General features: G+C 38.8%; 1 protein-coding gene across 4 annotated transcripts in view; it reads left to right on the top strand.

The window, feature by feature from the left end:
* Positions 1-16,004, top strand: part of LOC126253107 (protein pigeon) — a 486,240-nt gene extending 470,236 nt beyond the window's left edge. For all 4 annotated transcript variants that reach the window (XM_049954213.1, XM_049954212.1, XM_049954214.1 and 1 more), the window contains 2 exons: positions 4,666-4,737; positions 14,304-16,004. In XM_049954213.1, coding sequence (XP_049810170.1) covers positions 4,666-4,737; positions 14,304-14,374 — 143 coding nt within the window. In that variant the 3' untranslated portion in view covers positions 14,375-16,004. The remainder of the gene's footprint in view (positions 1-4,665; positions 4,738-14,303) is intronic.
* The last annotated feature ends 761 nt before the right edge of the window (positions 16,005-16,765 follow it).

Raw genomic sequence — 16,765 nt, forward strand, 5'->3', positions numbered from 1 at the left:
CAAATCATTGCATGCATCCAGGCCAGGGAGAGTGCAACACTGTATTGATAAATTGGCTCATACTGCCAAGTTCTCTGTAAAATGGAGTCAGTTCTAATAACATAAATAACATCAAATACCCTCTCAACCCATCAAGATTCATTCTGTCTTCTCCTCCCATTCTGGTTTCTTCACTTTCTTGTCAGGTAGTGTATTTTGTTCTGAAGAGAATTTTTTTTTTAAATTTATGCAATTCACAACCACAATACTAGAAGTGAAAATATTAACAGAATTTTCCAATGAGGGTTGAAAGCATGTTTGTGTTTAATGATAGAAATAAAAATAGTTTTGCTGTAGACCGGGCATCCCTAGTCTTTTAATCAGTTGGTCCTGAGAAGGTTTTGTTTTTAAGGCTTTTTGATTTTGATTTGTCTGCTTGTTTGTAGCCAGGAAATTCAATATTTGGTATGTCTGCTGATTCATTCTAGCTCATTTAGCATTACCCAGAGTGCACATGTGTAGAATGACATGGGGAGCTTCAGCAGGTACCTTGCGCAAATCGTCCATTGCACTGGTCTTCTGAGCAGCTGAGCATTATGCTATGGTTTAGCTAAACAGCTGCCACACCAACTTGATTGACATCCAGTTAAACCACACTATGCAGTTAATAACTGGAACAATCCAACAAACACTCATTTATTGGCTTCCACTGCTGAGCAACATTTATCCACCCACAATCCATAGAAGCGAGGCCTTCCTTAGAGAATACCACAAGCTATGGGAGAACCTGGACTTACTCATACAGGAAGACATACCAAGTGTATGACAAAATAGACTCCATTCAAGAAACCCACTGTTACGACAAGCAGAACAGCTAGATGCCAGGGATATCGAGGTGAAAGACCTGTGGGATCAGAACTGTCAGCTTATTGAAAATACCAAAGAGCATGAGTGGTTCTGAAAGCTTAGCTGTGATGCTGCTGGCACAGAACTCAACAGGAAACTACGGGTCAAATTGAACAGAGCTCGCACTGAGCATGGTTGATGTGAGACTCACTTTTTAAATGGGGTGCTACAGAGTCTTCGGTTTGTGACTGTGGGGCTCCGAACCAGACAATCAAGCACATTCGAGATGAATGCCACTTACATTCCTATCAGGGGAGTTGGAGCGACATCACGAAAGCTGACAATACAACTCCTATATATGGATTAGAAACTTGGATATTGACATTTAGGTAGTTTTGTATATAGATTTGTCTTTCTGTATTCTTGTTATATTCATATACTAATGTTATATACCTATACTTGTACACTGCATGTGAGCCATATGAATAAATAAATGAATATGCATCCCTAATGAACTCTGAAAATGAAGTTTTAGGTGCAAAAGTCTGTAAGTGGTTATTTGTAGACATCAGGCAGTAAACAGAAAATCCACAGGCATTCAAAAACAAAATGGAAAAGTACCTTATTAACCATTCCTGTGCCTTATCAGAATACCTGTATTTGGACTCTAGGATACAAATTTAATTTAAAATAATGTACGTATTGAGCTGATTTTTAACTTTTCCAATATGTAGGTAGGTGGTAGTGTTATCTGGAAGTAGTAATAGATAAATGTGGCAGCTGCTTAATGTGAGTGGAGGAACAGTAGAGTTTTTTCAAGTTAGGTACTTGTTTTCCTAATGTAGATTTACATATATAAATATATCAATGTGAATAAATTAGCATTCCTCACAGTTTGTTCATAGGATACTTGTAGAAGTTCCATGCAGTGGTTGCTTCTGCCGTTTTATATGAAATTTTATTTATTTATTTATACACATATTCCATAGAACATTTTATGCATGTAAGGTACTAGGCTGTGGAATGAGTTATAAATGTATGAATGTAAATTACATGGAACACCCTACAGCTAATTTACAAATGAATAAATAAATAAATATGCATTTACAATGAATTTTGGAAATGAAGTTTTATATTTTGGTGCAAAAGTCCGTTATTGGTTATTTGCAGACACCAGGCAGGATACACAATATCCCCAGGCATTTGAAAAGAAAACAGAAGAGCACCTTATTAACCATTCCTATGCCTTATCAGAGTATTTGGACTCTAGCATACAAATTTCGTTTAAAATAATGTTAGTATTGAACTGGTTTTTAACTTTTCTACTAGGTAGGCAGTTGATTGTGTCCTCTGAAAGTAGTAGTAGATAATTATGCCAGACACCAGGCAGGATACACAAAATCCCCAGGCATTTGAAAAGAAAACAGAAGAGCACCTTATTAACCATTCCTATGCCTTATCAGAGTATTTGGACTCTAGCATACAAATTTCATTTAAAATAATGTTCGTATTGAACTGGTTTTTAACTTTTCTACTAGGTAGGCAGTTGATTGTGTCCTCTGAAAGTAGTAGTAGATAAATATGCCAGCTGAGTAATGTGAGTGGAGGAACAGTAGATTTTTTTTCAAGTTTGGTACTTGTTTTCATAATATAGAAGTACATATATAAATATATCAATATTAATAAACTATAATTCATCACAATTTGTGATTACAATAAAAACATAACAGAAGCAGAAGCAAAGTGAAAAAAATACATCATACAAGCATTAGCCTATGTTGTACAATACCTCTCAAACAAACAGCAGAAATACATGGTGAACATTAATAAAACAGGCAAACTGCAGGGACAGATTCCTGACTGGAACTGGAGAAAAAAAGGTCCTTCGAAAATGTGCACAGAAATGCATTGTTGCCATGGTAGATGGTGCTGACAAATGAAAGTTCTTCTGACCATGTGCCGTCTGTAACCCACAAATGGTGATTATGAAGATTGATGATGCCAGTTCTGGTAAAGTTTGCTTCATCGGTAAAGAGGACTGATGTCAGAAATCTCATAATTGTGATGGTATGGTGCAAAAACCATCGACAAAATCCTTCTTATAGAAGAAAATCCACTGCTGATACTCCTTGAACTTGTTGCAAGTGATAGGGTTAGTTGTGGTTTTCATGTAGGACATACATAATCATACTTTTACTTACATCATGATGACAGGCCACTTGCTTGGAGCTTGTACTAGGGTTTGTCTCAATATCCAGTAGAACCCAATCTTCCAAACCTGGTGTATGCACAGTCACTGCCTCCCTGCAGTTTCATCTGTCTCGAAGGACCCATGATCACACAGTCACTCAAAACGAGCTTGAAATATTGTGTGATGTGGTTGGTGTCTGTGAGGGTACTTGTTTTGGTATAGTTGTGCTGCCTCTCGACCATTTCCATCTGGCTTGTTCCCGACATCAATACCAGACCATTCTGCTGCTTACAGTATGCTGCATCAATCACCCACCCCTGCAATGCATAAGGAACACATGGCATGTAGTCATAAGAACTTTCGTTCATTAGTGCCGTTTACTGCGGCAATAACACTTTTCCAGACACATGTTTGTAGGACCTTTTTTCCTCCATTTTCAATCAGGGATCCATCCCTGTCGTTTGTTGGTTTTATGATTATTCACCCTGTATATGCATAAAAAATCTCTACTTCTGTGTTGAAAAATTTATCAGATGAATAAAATACTTTACCTAGTAAGTATATCTTTACTTTATTTTTAAATATGCACTGTTCCTACATAGGCCTTTGATGTAGCTTGGTGGGGAATTAAATATTTTAATGCTGGAGTACTGTAACTTTGACTTGTTTTGTACCCCTGAATGCTCTCTTTCATGATTGGATTTAAGGTATACAGTGTGTAAATGAACGAATAAAAATTAAACAGCAAAGTGCAGTTCTGATGTTAAGTTTGTAATTTTCTCATTCTGTGATTAATTGTCAGATAATAAATCAAAAGATATATGCTTTTATCACATTTGATGTTAGGCTTCATTCTGTCACGTAATTTAATCTTCACTTCTGTTACAACTAGCCTAAAAAATGCAAAGTTACAGATATGAAAGAAAACACATGAGGAACCACAATATAAAAACGAGAAAATAAATAGAAAGAAATTGAGGACACTGATGTACAGAGGCTTGTGCATATGAACACAGATGTAAATATGAGGCAGACAGCAACATATGTCATTGCTTGAACATTTTTTGGTTGATGAGATAGATAAACTGAACGATAGTGAGTGAAGGGTACCTTAAGGAATATCCACAAGCAAATTTTACTTTCAAACTCAATGTAGAAATCGGTAGCCACAAAAGTGAAGAAAGCTGCTGAATGAAGAAAGAAGGTAAAATAAACTGGATGGAGGTAGAGCTATCAGAAACTGAGAAAAGTTGTATAGATTGCAGAAATTTATGCAGTGGAGTAATTCACCCTGTCTAGATATGACTAAAATTGCAAAACTGAAAAAGAAGAGAATGGGAGTTAAAATAAAGAAAGGTAAGAGTTGGTGCATCAGAGAAGAATTTGGAGGGTCTGTAATGCAAAGTTGTGAGCATGTGATAGTGACGGTGGTCGTGGTGGTGATGGTGGAGGTGGTGGTGTAGGTGGTGGTGGATACATTTTATGGAGACTGTAAGACGATGATGATGATGATGATGATGATGATGATGATGATGATATGTTGTTTTAAATTGTAATTATATTCATTGTTTTTCTTTGTGCTTGTGTATTGTATTTATGAAGTCTGCATGACTCTCTGTAGTAATAGTGTTTGTATTTCATATCATCAGGTCTCGCTGCCTTTCCTTCTGCAGATAGGTTATCACCTCTAGACACATTCCTTAACTTACTAACTGCGAAAGGTAAGTAATAAATAATATTGTCTGTTGCTAACTTAAATTATTTAATTGGTGGATTGATTTAGAACAGAACTGAAAAGTTTATTGCATCTCCACATTCATTGAGCAATTGTCAAGAGGACAATAATAATTATTCACTGACTGTCTCAACCAAATTAAATGGATATTTTTGTCCTGTTATATTTATTTCTGGAAATCATTATTCCTTTTTATACTCAAAATAAAAACAATTGTTGAATTTAGAATACAAATATATGCATCAAATTAATTTTAGTGTCTGAATAAAAATTATTCATTGAGAGCCCATGGCAAATATGGGGAAATATTATATTTTACAGAGAACACTCTTTCAGTGGTAGTTCTAGGAAATGAAAAATATTCTTCTAGTCTGAGATTATCCTGACTATCTCACATTACCCAAAAAGTCTAAAATTGTGCATGCTTCATTTGTAGTGACAGAAACAATAAGTTAGACAAGAACATAGTATAGCTTAGAATATTTATATGTGAAGGTTACTGCCAAAGGAAGAACAGACATCTGTGTTAGAATCAGAAAGAGGATCCATGTGTTTTTGTTGTTGCTATTATTCACATGTTTGTTTAGTTAGCAAACAGCTACTATAAGAATCACTCTTTTTAGAACTTCTTCCTTCAGTTAATAACAGAGAATAGTCTGTTATAAAATTGAACTTCTCATAAGTTAGTGAGCAGAGTCATCCTGATCCAGAGAATAATGGAGATAAAGTGAAATGGGATAAGATAGAGCATAATGAGCATGAGATTTGATAATTAGAAATGTTAAGAGCACAATGTTAGGTAGATCAGGGAAGACAATGTGAGCATGCATAAAACAGAGAGGGTAGAACAGAAAAAAAGAGAAACAGTAACAGATGGGAAACAAAACACAGCTGCAAAAACAAGTGCAGGCTAAAAAAGAAAAGAAATGAAGACAGAAAGTGGGAGAAAGAGTAAGTCTGGGAGATGACTGTATTCATTGTTCCAAGACTTAACCTCATTTAATAAGGTTAAACATAAATGACAGAAATAGGGGACTGTACTCCCAGGCATGCTGACAAAATTGGCACCAAAGTAATGGCCTCAAATAGTGCCAATCTTGTGCATCATTTAAGGAAGAGCTTTATGTGCCAAAAGATTGATTACACAATGGCTCATTCATTATGTTGAAACCTGCTGAGACAATGAAACTGCTTTTGCGGGCAATGATCTTATTGACTGATCTATACAGTCTTCATAGCGTCATCTGTACCAGTACCTCCCTCTTATGTTTCAAACCCACAAGACATTTTTTCTACATATCATATTGGACTAGTACTATTGAAAAACAGACTGTCACGAAGAAAAGGCTTCATCTTCACATAGGGTTTGATTACTGAAAGAATCTTTCATATATCTGAACCATCAAATGTTGTCTCTTCAATACTTTTTTTTTATATAATTTATGATAACTTCTGCTTTGAAAAAATAAATTGTGCATTGTTTACAGAAGCTATTTAAATCAAACAAACAATTTTAAAAATCTTGTTTTGAGATAGCAAATTCAAACTCAAAAACATTTTATCAAAGCTTTGAGTCTTAACATCTGCAAAAAAACAGCAGAGAAAGATTTTCTAGACTTTTGTTGGTGTAAAATATTGTATTATGAGAATCTGACATCAGTAAGCAAATGGGCCTGCCAAAGGCATAAAAGCATTATTATGTACCACATAAAAGAAAGTATTGCATCACCCCAGTTCCCAGAACTACTGAAGGTAGACATTGACTGTGGATATTGTATCACAGACACAGTCCCTTTGACTGTTCAGAGATGTGACTAAACCTGCCCAAAGACGTAAACAACCATGCATGAGCAGCACCTATTAGATGGAGGGGGCCCAACAGCTGATCAGTTCCAGTCATTCCACCAGAAAGGAGGTACACAGCTCGTGTTGTCTGTAGTTCGACCATGCCTAGACAGTCAGTACCGCAGTTCAATCATGGCCGCATTGTTACTTTGTGCCAGGAAGGGCTCTCAACAAGTGAATTGTCCAGACATCTCGGAGTGAACAAAAGTGATGTTGTTCAGACATGGAGGAGATACAGAGACACAGGAACTGTTGATGACATGCCTGTCTCAGGCTGCCCAAGTGCTAATAATGCAGTGGATGACCACTACCTACAGATTATGGCTTGGAGAAACCCAGAAAATAATGTCACCATGTTGAATAATGCTTTTCGTGCAGCCACAGGACGTCATGTTATGACTCAAACTGTGCGCTATAGGCTGCATGATACACAACTACACTCCTGACGTCCATGGCGAGGTCCATCTTTGCAACCATGACACCATGCAGCGTGGTACAGATGGGCCCAACAACATGCCAAATGGACTGCTCAAGATTGCCGTGGTCGATCTGTAAAACTTCTTCTACCTAACGTTTATTGATGAAGACGCCGGCCGTGAAAGCCTACATGGAATGAAGGACTGCTCAAGATTTACATCATGTTCTCTTCACCGATGGGCATTGCATATGCCATCAACCAGACAATCATCGGATATGTGTTTGGAGGCAACCAGTTCAGGCTGAACCCCTTAGACACACTGACCAGCGAGTGCAGCAAGATGGAGGTTCCCTGATGTTTTGGGGTGGCATTACGTGGGGTCAACGAACGCCACTGGTTGTCATGGAAGGCGCCATAATGGCTATACGATACGCGAATGCCAGCCTCCGACTGATTGTGCAACCATATTGGCAGCATATTGGTGAGGCATTCGTCTTCATGGATGACAATTCTTGCTCCCGTCATGCACATCTTGTGAATGACTTCCTTCAGGATAATGACATCACTGGACTAGAGTGACCAGCATGTTCTCCAGACATGAACCGTATCAAACATGCCTGGGATTAATTGAAAAAGGCTGTTTATGGATGAGTGACCCACCAACCAGTCTGAGGGATCTGCGCCGAATCACTGTTGAGGAGTGGGACAATGGACCAACAACGGCTTGATGAACTTGTGGATAGTATGCCACAATGAATACAGGCATGCATCAATGCAAGAGGGTGTGCTACTGGGTATTAGAGGTACCTGTGTGTACAGCAATCTGGACCACCACCTCTGAAGGTCTCGCTGTTGGTGGCACAACATACAGTGTGTGGTTTTCATGAGCAATAAAAAGGGTGGAAATGATGTATATGTTGATCTCTATTCCAATTTTCTGTACAGGTTCCAGAACTCACAGAACCGAGGTGCTGCAAAACTTTTTTTCATGTTTGTACATTGATATGAAGCACAATAACATGGATGTTACCTTTAAAGTAATTAATTTCATTTGTTTCATAGGATACAAACTCTTCCTATTCCATGAGGCATATGTAGCAGATTACAAGTCCAAAGCTTTCAGCCTCAATCCTCATTCAGCAATAAGATTTTTCCTATCGTGTATCATTTTTCCCATATGACACCGAGCTGTGTTTGAAAATTCCAAGCTACACTATGATTTAGAATTCATGTTAAACTGTAGATCCCATTATAACTGACTTCGTAAAGTCAGTTCAGAGTTCAGAGAGAGGAATGGGCATACCATCTCATGCAGAATCATGCATAGTGTAGTACTGTGATGATAAAACTTACCTTATGCTTGAGGACAGCTTTACCTTATCAGGTAATATCAACAAAATTTATCTTGGCAAGGGACTGGGCAGCACATGTCAATGATAAAGAGATTGACCATGTATTCATGAGGATTATTTAACTTTGCCTTCTGGTCATCCTAATTTAGCTGTTTTAATGTTTTCATAAAAGCAGATAAATTCTGGATTGATTATTTATGTAAGGCTTAAGTGAATTCTTTCTCTATTTGTGAGCCACCGCACTAGTGCTCCTCCTCTAATTAGCTCAGTGATAAGCTCTGACCTTTTTTCGTTTCTTATGTTTTCCAGTGAATATTTTCCTCTGCATTTCAGGGTGAATAGTTTTGACATTCTTGGCAGATTAAAACTGTGTATTTGATGGTGGTGTAAGAGTTTCCAGACAGTTAGCAATGCAATGGTAGTTCACACAGCAGATAGTTCTTTACTAGGAGTGTTATGGAGCAGACCAGTGAGAAACTGACTTTGTTGTTGTGGTCTTCAGTCCAAAGCCTGCTTTGATGCAGCTCTCCACATTACTCTATCCTGTGCAAGCTTCTTCATCTCCCAGTACCTTCTGCAACCTACATCCTTCTGAATCTGCTTAGTGTATTCATCTCTTGGTCTCCCTCTATGATTTTTACCCTCCACGCTGTGCTCCAATACTAAATTGGTAATTCCTTGATGTCTCAGAACATGTCCTACCAACCGATCCCTTCTTCGAGTCAAGTTGTGACACAAACTTCTCTTCTCCCCAATCCTATTCAATACCTCCTGATTAGTTATGTGATCTACCCATCTAATCTTCAGCATTCTTCTGTAGCACCACATTTTGAAAGCTTCTATTCTCTTCATGACTAAACTAGTTTCCACGTTTCACTTCCATACATGGCTACATTCCATACAAATACTTTCAGAAAAGACTTCCTGGCCTTTAAATCTGTACTCAATGTTAACAAATTGCTCTTCTTCAGAATGCTTTCCTTGCCATAGCCAATCCACATTTTATATCCTCCCTACTTCGACAGCCATCAGTTATTTTGCTTCCCAAATAGCAAAACTCATTTACTACTATAAGTGTTTCATTTCCTAATCTAATTCCCTCAGCATAACCTGATTTAATTCAACTATATTCCATTATTCTCGTTTTGCTTTTTTTGTTGTTCGTCTTATATCCTTCTTTGAAGACACCGTCCATTCCGTTCAGCTGCTCTTCCAAGTCCTTTGCTGTCTCTGACAGAATTACAATGTCATCAGTGAACCTCAAAGTTTTTATTTCTTCTCACGCAATATTTTGTGTAATGTAATATCTTGTATAGACACCTTTTATTAACCTGACACGTTCTACATTATTACGAAGTGTCGTATTCATGATCTATGGAACAAGTACTAATCTAATCTAATCTAATCTAATCTCTTTACCCTCCTAACTTCCTTCCAGTACTAAATTGGTGGTCCCTTGATGCCTCAGAATGTGTCCTACCAACCAATCCCTTCTTCTAGTCAAGTTGTGCCACAAATTCCTCATCTCCCCAATTCTATTCAAAACCTCCTGATTAGTTATGTGATCTACCCATCTAATCTTCAGCTTTCTTCTGTAGCACCACATTTTGAAAGATTCTATTCTCTTCTTGTCTAAAACATTTATTGTCCGTCACATTCATACATGGCTACACTCCATACAAATAATTTCAGAAAAAGCTTCCTGACACTTAAATCTATACTCGATGATAACAAATTTCTCTTCTTCAGAAATGCTTTCCTTGCCATAACCAGTCTACATTTTATATCCTCTCTTCTTTGACCATCATCAGCTATTTTGCTTCCCAAATAGCAAAACTCATTTACTACTTTAAGTGTCTCATTTCCTAATCTAATTCCCTCAGCATCACCTGATTTAATTTGAGTACATTCCATTATCCTCATTTTGCTTTTGTTGATGTTCATCTTATATCCTCCTTTCAAGATACTGTCTATTCTGTTCAAGTGTTCTTCCAGATCATTTGCTGTCTCTGACAATTGCAGTGCCATTGGCAAACCCTGCAGTTTTTATTTCTTCTCCATGGATTTTAATTCCTACTCCAAATTTTTCTTTTGTTTCCTTTACTGCTTGCTCAATATAAAGATTGAATAACATCGGGGATAGGCTACAACCCTGTCTCAGTCCCTTCCCAACCTCTGCTTCCCTCTCATGCCCCTAGACTCTCTGGTTTCTGTACAAATTGTAAATAGCATTTCGCTCCCTGTACTTTACCCCACTGCCTTCAGAATTTGAAAGAGAGTTTTCCAGTCAACATTGTCAAAAGCTTTCTCGAAGTCTACAAATGCTAGAAATGTGGGTTTGCCTTTCCTTAATCTATTTTCTAAGATAAGTCGTAGGGTCAGTATTGCCCCATATGTTCCAACATTTTTATGAAATCCAAACTGATCTTCCCCAAAATTGGCTTCTACAAGGTTTTTCCATTTGTCTGTCAAGAATCCGTGTTAGTATTGTGCAAGAGTGACTTATTAAACAGATAGTTCAGTAATTTTCACACCTGTCGACACCTGCTTTCGTTGGGATTAGAATTATTATATTCTTCTTGAAGTCTGACGGTATTTTGCCTGTCTCATATATCAAGCTCACCAGATGGAACAGTTTGTCATGGCTGGCTCTCCCAAGGCTATCAGTAGTCCTAATGGAATGTTGTCTACTCCTGGGGCCTTGTTTTGGCTTAGGTCTTTCAATGCTCTGTCAAATTCTTCACACAGTATCATGTCTCCCATTTCATCATCATCTACATCCTGTGCCATTTCCATAATATTGCCCTCAAGACATCGCGCTTGTATAGACCTTCTAATACTCCTTCCACCTTTCTGCTTTCCCTTCTTTGCTTAGGACTGGTTTTCCATCTGAGCTCTCGGTATTCATGCAGGTGGTTCTCTTTTCTGCAAAGATCTCTTTAACTCTCCTGTCAGCAGTATCTGTCTTATCCCTAGTGATATCTGCTTCTACATCATTACATTTGTGCTCTAGCCATCCCTGCTTAGCCATTTTGCACTTCCTATCATTCTCATTTTTGAGATGTTTGTATTCCTTTTCATCTGCTTCATTTACCATATTTTTATGTTTTCTCCTTTCAATTAAATTCAATATCTCTTCTGTTACCCAAGTATTTCTATGAGCCCTTGTCTTTTTACCTACTTGATCCTCTGCTGCCTTCACTATTTCATCTCTCAAAGCTACCCATTCTTCTTCTACTGTATTTCTTTCCCCTGTATTTGTCAATTGTTCCATAATGCTCTCTCTGAAACTCTCTACAACCTCTGCATCTTTCAGTGTATCCATGTCCCATCCCCTTAAATTCCTATCTTTTTGCAGTTTCTTCAGTTTTAATCTACAGATCATAACCAATAAATTGTGGTCAGAGTCCACATCTGCTCCTGGAAATGTCTTACAATTTAATACCTGGTTACTAAATTTCTGTCTTACCATTATATAATTTATCTCAAAAATCCTCCAGTTTCTCCAGGCCTCTTCCACATATACAACCTTCTTTCATGATTCTCAAACCAAGTGTTAACTATGATTAAGTTATGCTCTGTGCAAAATTCTACCAGGCGGCTTCCTCTTTTATTCCTTAACCCCCTCCCCAGTCCATATTCGCCTACTACTTTCTTCCTCTTTCTTTTCCTACTAGCGAATTCCAGTTCCCCATGGCTATCAAATTTTCGTCTCCATTAACTGTCTGAATAATTTGTTTTATTGCATCATGAACTTCTTCAATCTTTTCCTCATCTGCGGAGCTAGTTGGCATATAAACTTGTACTACTGTTGTAGGTGTGGGCTTCGTGTCTATCTTGGCGACAATAATGCTTTCACTATGCTGTTTGCAGTAGCTTATCTGCGTTCCTATTTTTTTATTCATTATTAAACCTACTCTTGCTTTGCCCTCATTTGATTTTGTATTTATATCTCTGTATTCACCTGACCAGAAGTCTTGTACCTCCTGCCACCGAACTTCACTGATTCCCACTATATCTAACTGGATGGGTAGGTTCACTTGCTTATACACTCCTGGAAATGGAAAAAAGAACACATTGACACCGGTGTGTCAGACCCACCATACTTGCTCCGGACACTGCGAGAGGGCTGTACAAGCAATGATCACACGCACGGCTCAGCGGACACACCAGGAACCGCGGTGTTGGCCGTCGAATGGCGCTAGCTGCGCAGCATTTGTGCACCGCCGCCGTCAGTGTCAGCCAGTTTGCCGTGGCATATGGAGCTCCATCGCAGTCTTTAACACTGGTAGCATGCCGCGACAGCGTGGACGTGAACCGTATGTGCAGTTGACGGACTTTGAGCGAGGGCGTATAGTGGGCATGCGGGAGGCCGGGTGGACGTACCGCCGAATTGCTCAACACGTGGGGCGTGAGGTCTCCACAGTACATCGATGTTGTCGCCAGTGGTCGGCGGAAGTTGCACGTGCCCGTCGACCTGGGACCGGACCGCAGCGACGCACGGATGCACGCCAAGACCGTAGGATCCTACGCAGTGCCGTAGGGGTCCGCACCGCCACTTCCCAGCAAATTAGGGACACTGTTGGTCCTGGGGTATCGGCGAGGACCATTCGCAACCGTCTCCATGAAGCTGGGCTACGGTCCCGCACACCGTTAGGCCGTCTTCCGCTCACGCCCCAACATCGTGCAGCCCGCCTCCAGTGGTGTCGCGACAGGCGTGAATGGAGGGACGAATGGAGACGTGTCGTCTTCAGCGATGAGAGTCGCTACTGCCTTGGTGCCAATGATGGTCGTATGCGTGTTTGGCGCCGTGCAGGTGAGCGCCACAATCAGGACTGCATACGACCGAGGCACACAGGGCCAACACCCGGCATCATGGTGTGGGTAGCGATCTCCTACACTGGCCGTACACCACTGGTGATCATCGAGGGGACACTGAATAGTGCACAGTACATCCAAACCGTCATCGAACCCATCGTTCTACCATTCCTAGACCGGCAAGGGAACTTGCTGTTCCAACAGGACAATGCACGTCCGCATGTATCCCGTGCCACCCAACGTGCTCTAGAAGGTGTAAGTCAACTACCCTGGCCAGCAAGATCTCCGGATCTGTCCCCCATTGAGCATGTTTGGGACTGGATGAAGCGTCGTCTCACGCAGTCTGCACGTCCAGCACGAACGCTGGTCCAACTGAGGCGCCAGGTGGAAATGGCATGGCAAGCCGTTCCACAGGACTACATCCAGCATCTCTACGATCGTCTCCATGGGAGAATAGCAGCCTGCATTGCTGCGAAAGGTGGATATACACTGTACTAGTGCCGACATTGTGCATGCTCTGTTGCCTGTGTCTATGTGCCTGTGGTTCTGTCAGTGTGATCATGTGATGTATCTGACCCCAGGAATGTGTCAATAAAGTTTCCCCTTCCTGGGACAATGAATTCACGGTGTTCTTATTTCAATTTCCAGGAGTGTATTTGTACTCTAGCTTTTTGTGTGCATGTCAATGACTTATCGCTTCTGCTATCCGATGAGTCGTATCCTTTACTGCGAAAAAGTTTTTTTTACAGTAAATAAATAAAATTTTGATGAATGGTGACATAGTTTTCAAGAATTCTGGAATATTAGTATTTAAGTTATTTTCCTATACAGTATTTGCATAAATTAATATGATACTTACATGTATTGTTATGAACTGTTCATCAGTAATGAAAACATGATTATTGCCTAATAATGTTTCTTGACTTTCAGATATGACAATGAAAGCCTGCCTGCCTGTGTGTGTGTGTGTGTGTGTGTGTGTGTGTGTGTGTGTGTGTGTCAGAGAGAGATAGAGTGCAAGCTTATACCTGTGATCTAATTGTCTTATAACTGAGCACTGAATCATCATCATCACTCCTTATAGCAGTAAATCTTTAATGTCAACAATCTTTGTTTCAGCCAATCTGAATGAACTTGATTTTGGACTCCTTGTTGAAGCAACTGTAACATCGACAGAAGACTTTCTGTAGTCATTCAGTCTTCAGTCTTGCCTCAGTGGAAAACCATATTAACTGTGGAAAAGCCTAAACAGTACACATACTTACAAAGTGGATTCCCATTCACTTTGAACATGAAAGTACGAAGAAGAAATGCAAAACTCTAACTGCCATGGTCATCTCTTCCACTTAGAAATTTAATACGCTTATCAAAAATTGTGTAGGTGATACTATAGCCACAAAGAATATTACATGATGTTTGTCTTTGGTAAAAGTTGTGTGTATTTTAAAACCAAAATAGACTCATTTTGTTTTGTGCTGTTTATTGTTTGTGAGATCACAAACATAGTAGGTAATAATATGTCCTTCATATAGTTATTGCTCACACCAAAGATATGGTAAAATATTTACTTATCAAAGAATAGTGTGTATGATAAGAGTGTATATAAATACTGGACACAGTCTGACTATAAGGTCTGTTAACATTTATTGTAAGAGTGGTCATTTTGTACTTGATATAGGCTATGTGGAGCTTCCAAGTTACATGTATTTTTTCATGTGCTTTTACAGTATAATTAGCACCATGCCACCAGCTCTCTGCTGACTGTATTGATATTATTTTCTATCTTGCAACAATCCTTTTTTATGTATGATAATCTCTACACTCCACTCATTGCCTGCTGTTACCCTGTGAAGTTAAAGCATTTACCACATTCACTACTTCTTTGTATAAGCTCAGCAATGGCTTTGTAAGCCAGAACTAGCTGTGTTTCACAGAAGTAGTCTAATAAATACAATGCGTGTGTAAAAATGTTGCTAATAAGTGGAATTATTAAAGCAACACAGATTTCATTAACTGACTTTAAAATATGCATTTTTATGAGGTTTTGTCACCATTTAAATATATTGTTTTTGCAGTTTATTTTATTAGAATGTTGAATTCTTGTTCCATGTCACCGCCACCGCTGCCCCCCTCTCAGTTTTGCTAATATTCTAACTGTAGGTTTCCAGCATGTATAATATTCACTGTGTTGCTGTTGAAGTTAAAATGATACATATCTATACTCAAATTTGTATGGCAGGCAGTCAGTGATGTATAAGTTTCAGCATCAATTTTATTTTAAGGCCACTGCATGATGCTCTTATGGGCCTGTGCACTTCTCATTTTGTTCTTCTTAAGTGATACCAATGTCTGCAGATGAGAGGACCAGAAGAGATTGCCTCTAGTTGTGGTAGCAAACTATTACTATGCCGTCTGCTCAAGAGGATTTGTGTTACTTTGGTATTTGTGGAAATGATAGTTGATAATGGACACTTTTTTAGAAATGATGGTTGATAATGAACACAGTAACAGGAAACAACTTTTATTGGAACTGAGTTTTCGGACAATGGATAAAATAATGAGGATGGAGTAAGTGAATAACAGTATTGCTATTTCGTTTTGGACACAGTGCTTTCTCTCTTCCTCAGTCTCCCTGTACCCACCTGAATGAGGCTGTATGTTGACACAGTATTTCAAAAGAGTAAGCAAGGATCAAAGGGCACAGTTTACTTGGTGGACATAGTAGAGTCAGGAGAAATGAGAAAAAAGGAGGGTTTGACAATTATGATGCTGAAAATGAGAGCGAAAGAGAGAGAGAGAGAGAGAGAGAGAGAGAAGGAGCAATTTATAGACAAATTATAGGATGAAATAAGGAAAAGCAGTATAGAGAGGAAGGAAGTGAGGGCTGTTTATGGGTGTTGCTTCTGTAAGGGGACAACAAAACTGCTTTCATATAGCAGCAACTACCACAACCAGCAGTTTAACTGCTTAAGACCCTTGCATGAGTGCTGCAGTTGACTTATTTTCCACTTCTTTCCTGTTCTTTGTACTGCACCAGCACAGTAAGTTTTTCATCACATAGTTAACTATACCAACATAATGCTTTTGTATGGTTCCTACTAATGTGTAAACTTTTCATTGATCTCATTCTTTGCCAGCACGTATTTCTATACCCTGTATGTATTTTGATAAAATAATATTTAAAAGCTACATTTATATGCTGATTGTGGTGCAGTCAGCCAGCTGATAACTGCCCGAATCAGCCAACCAATAATAATATTTATCTAATTATTTTGTAAGAACAAACTAGAAATTTTGCTATTGAATTGATTTCATTTTAATTACAGAAGGTTTCCTACCTTCCTAGTCAACATTACTAGATGCCGTACATCAGTATTTCTGAAAATTACAATGTAATGATGTAATTGCTTCATCAGCTTTGAGTGGTTATACACTGTCATGTTTAGGTTTTCTTTAAACTGTAATATATGAGAATTACCATGTACAGTAATATTGATTAATAGAAGTGAAGATAGTTGAAACTGGTTTTCTTAATGGAGGGACATGGTAATATACTCAATGTGCTCCTAGAAAGCATAAAA

The sequence above is a fragment of the Schistocerca nitens genome, chromosome 4 (genome assembly GCF_023898315.1).
Source record: "Schistocerca nitens isolate TAMUIC-IGC-003100 chromosome 4, iqSchNite1.1, whole genome shotgun sequence".
NCBI lineage: Eukaryota > Metazoa > Arthropoda > Insecta > Orthoptera > Acrididae > Schistocerca > Schistocerca nitens.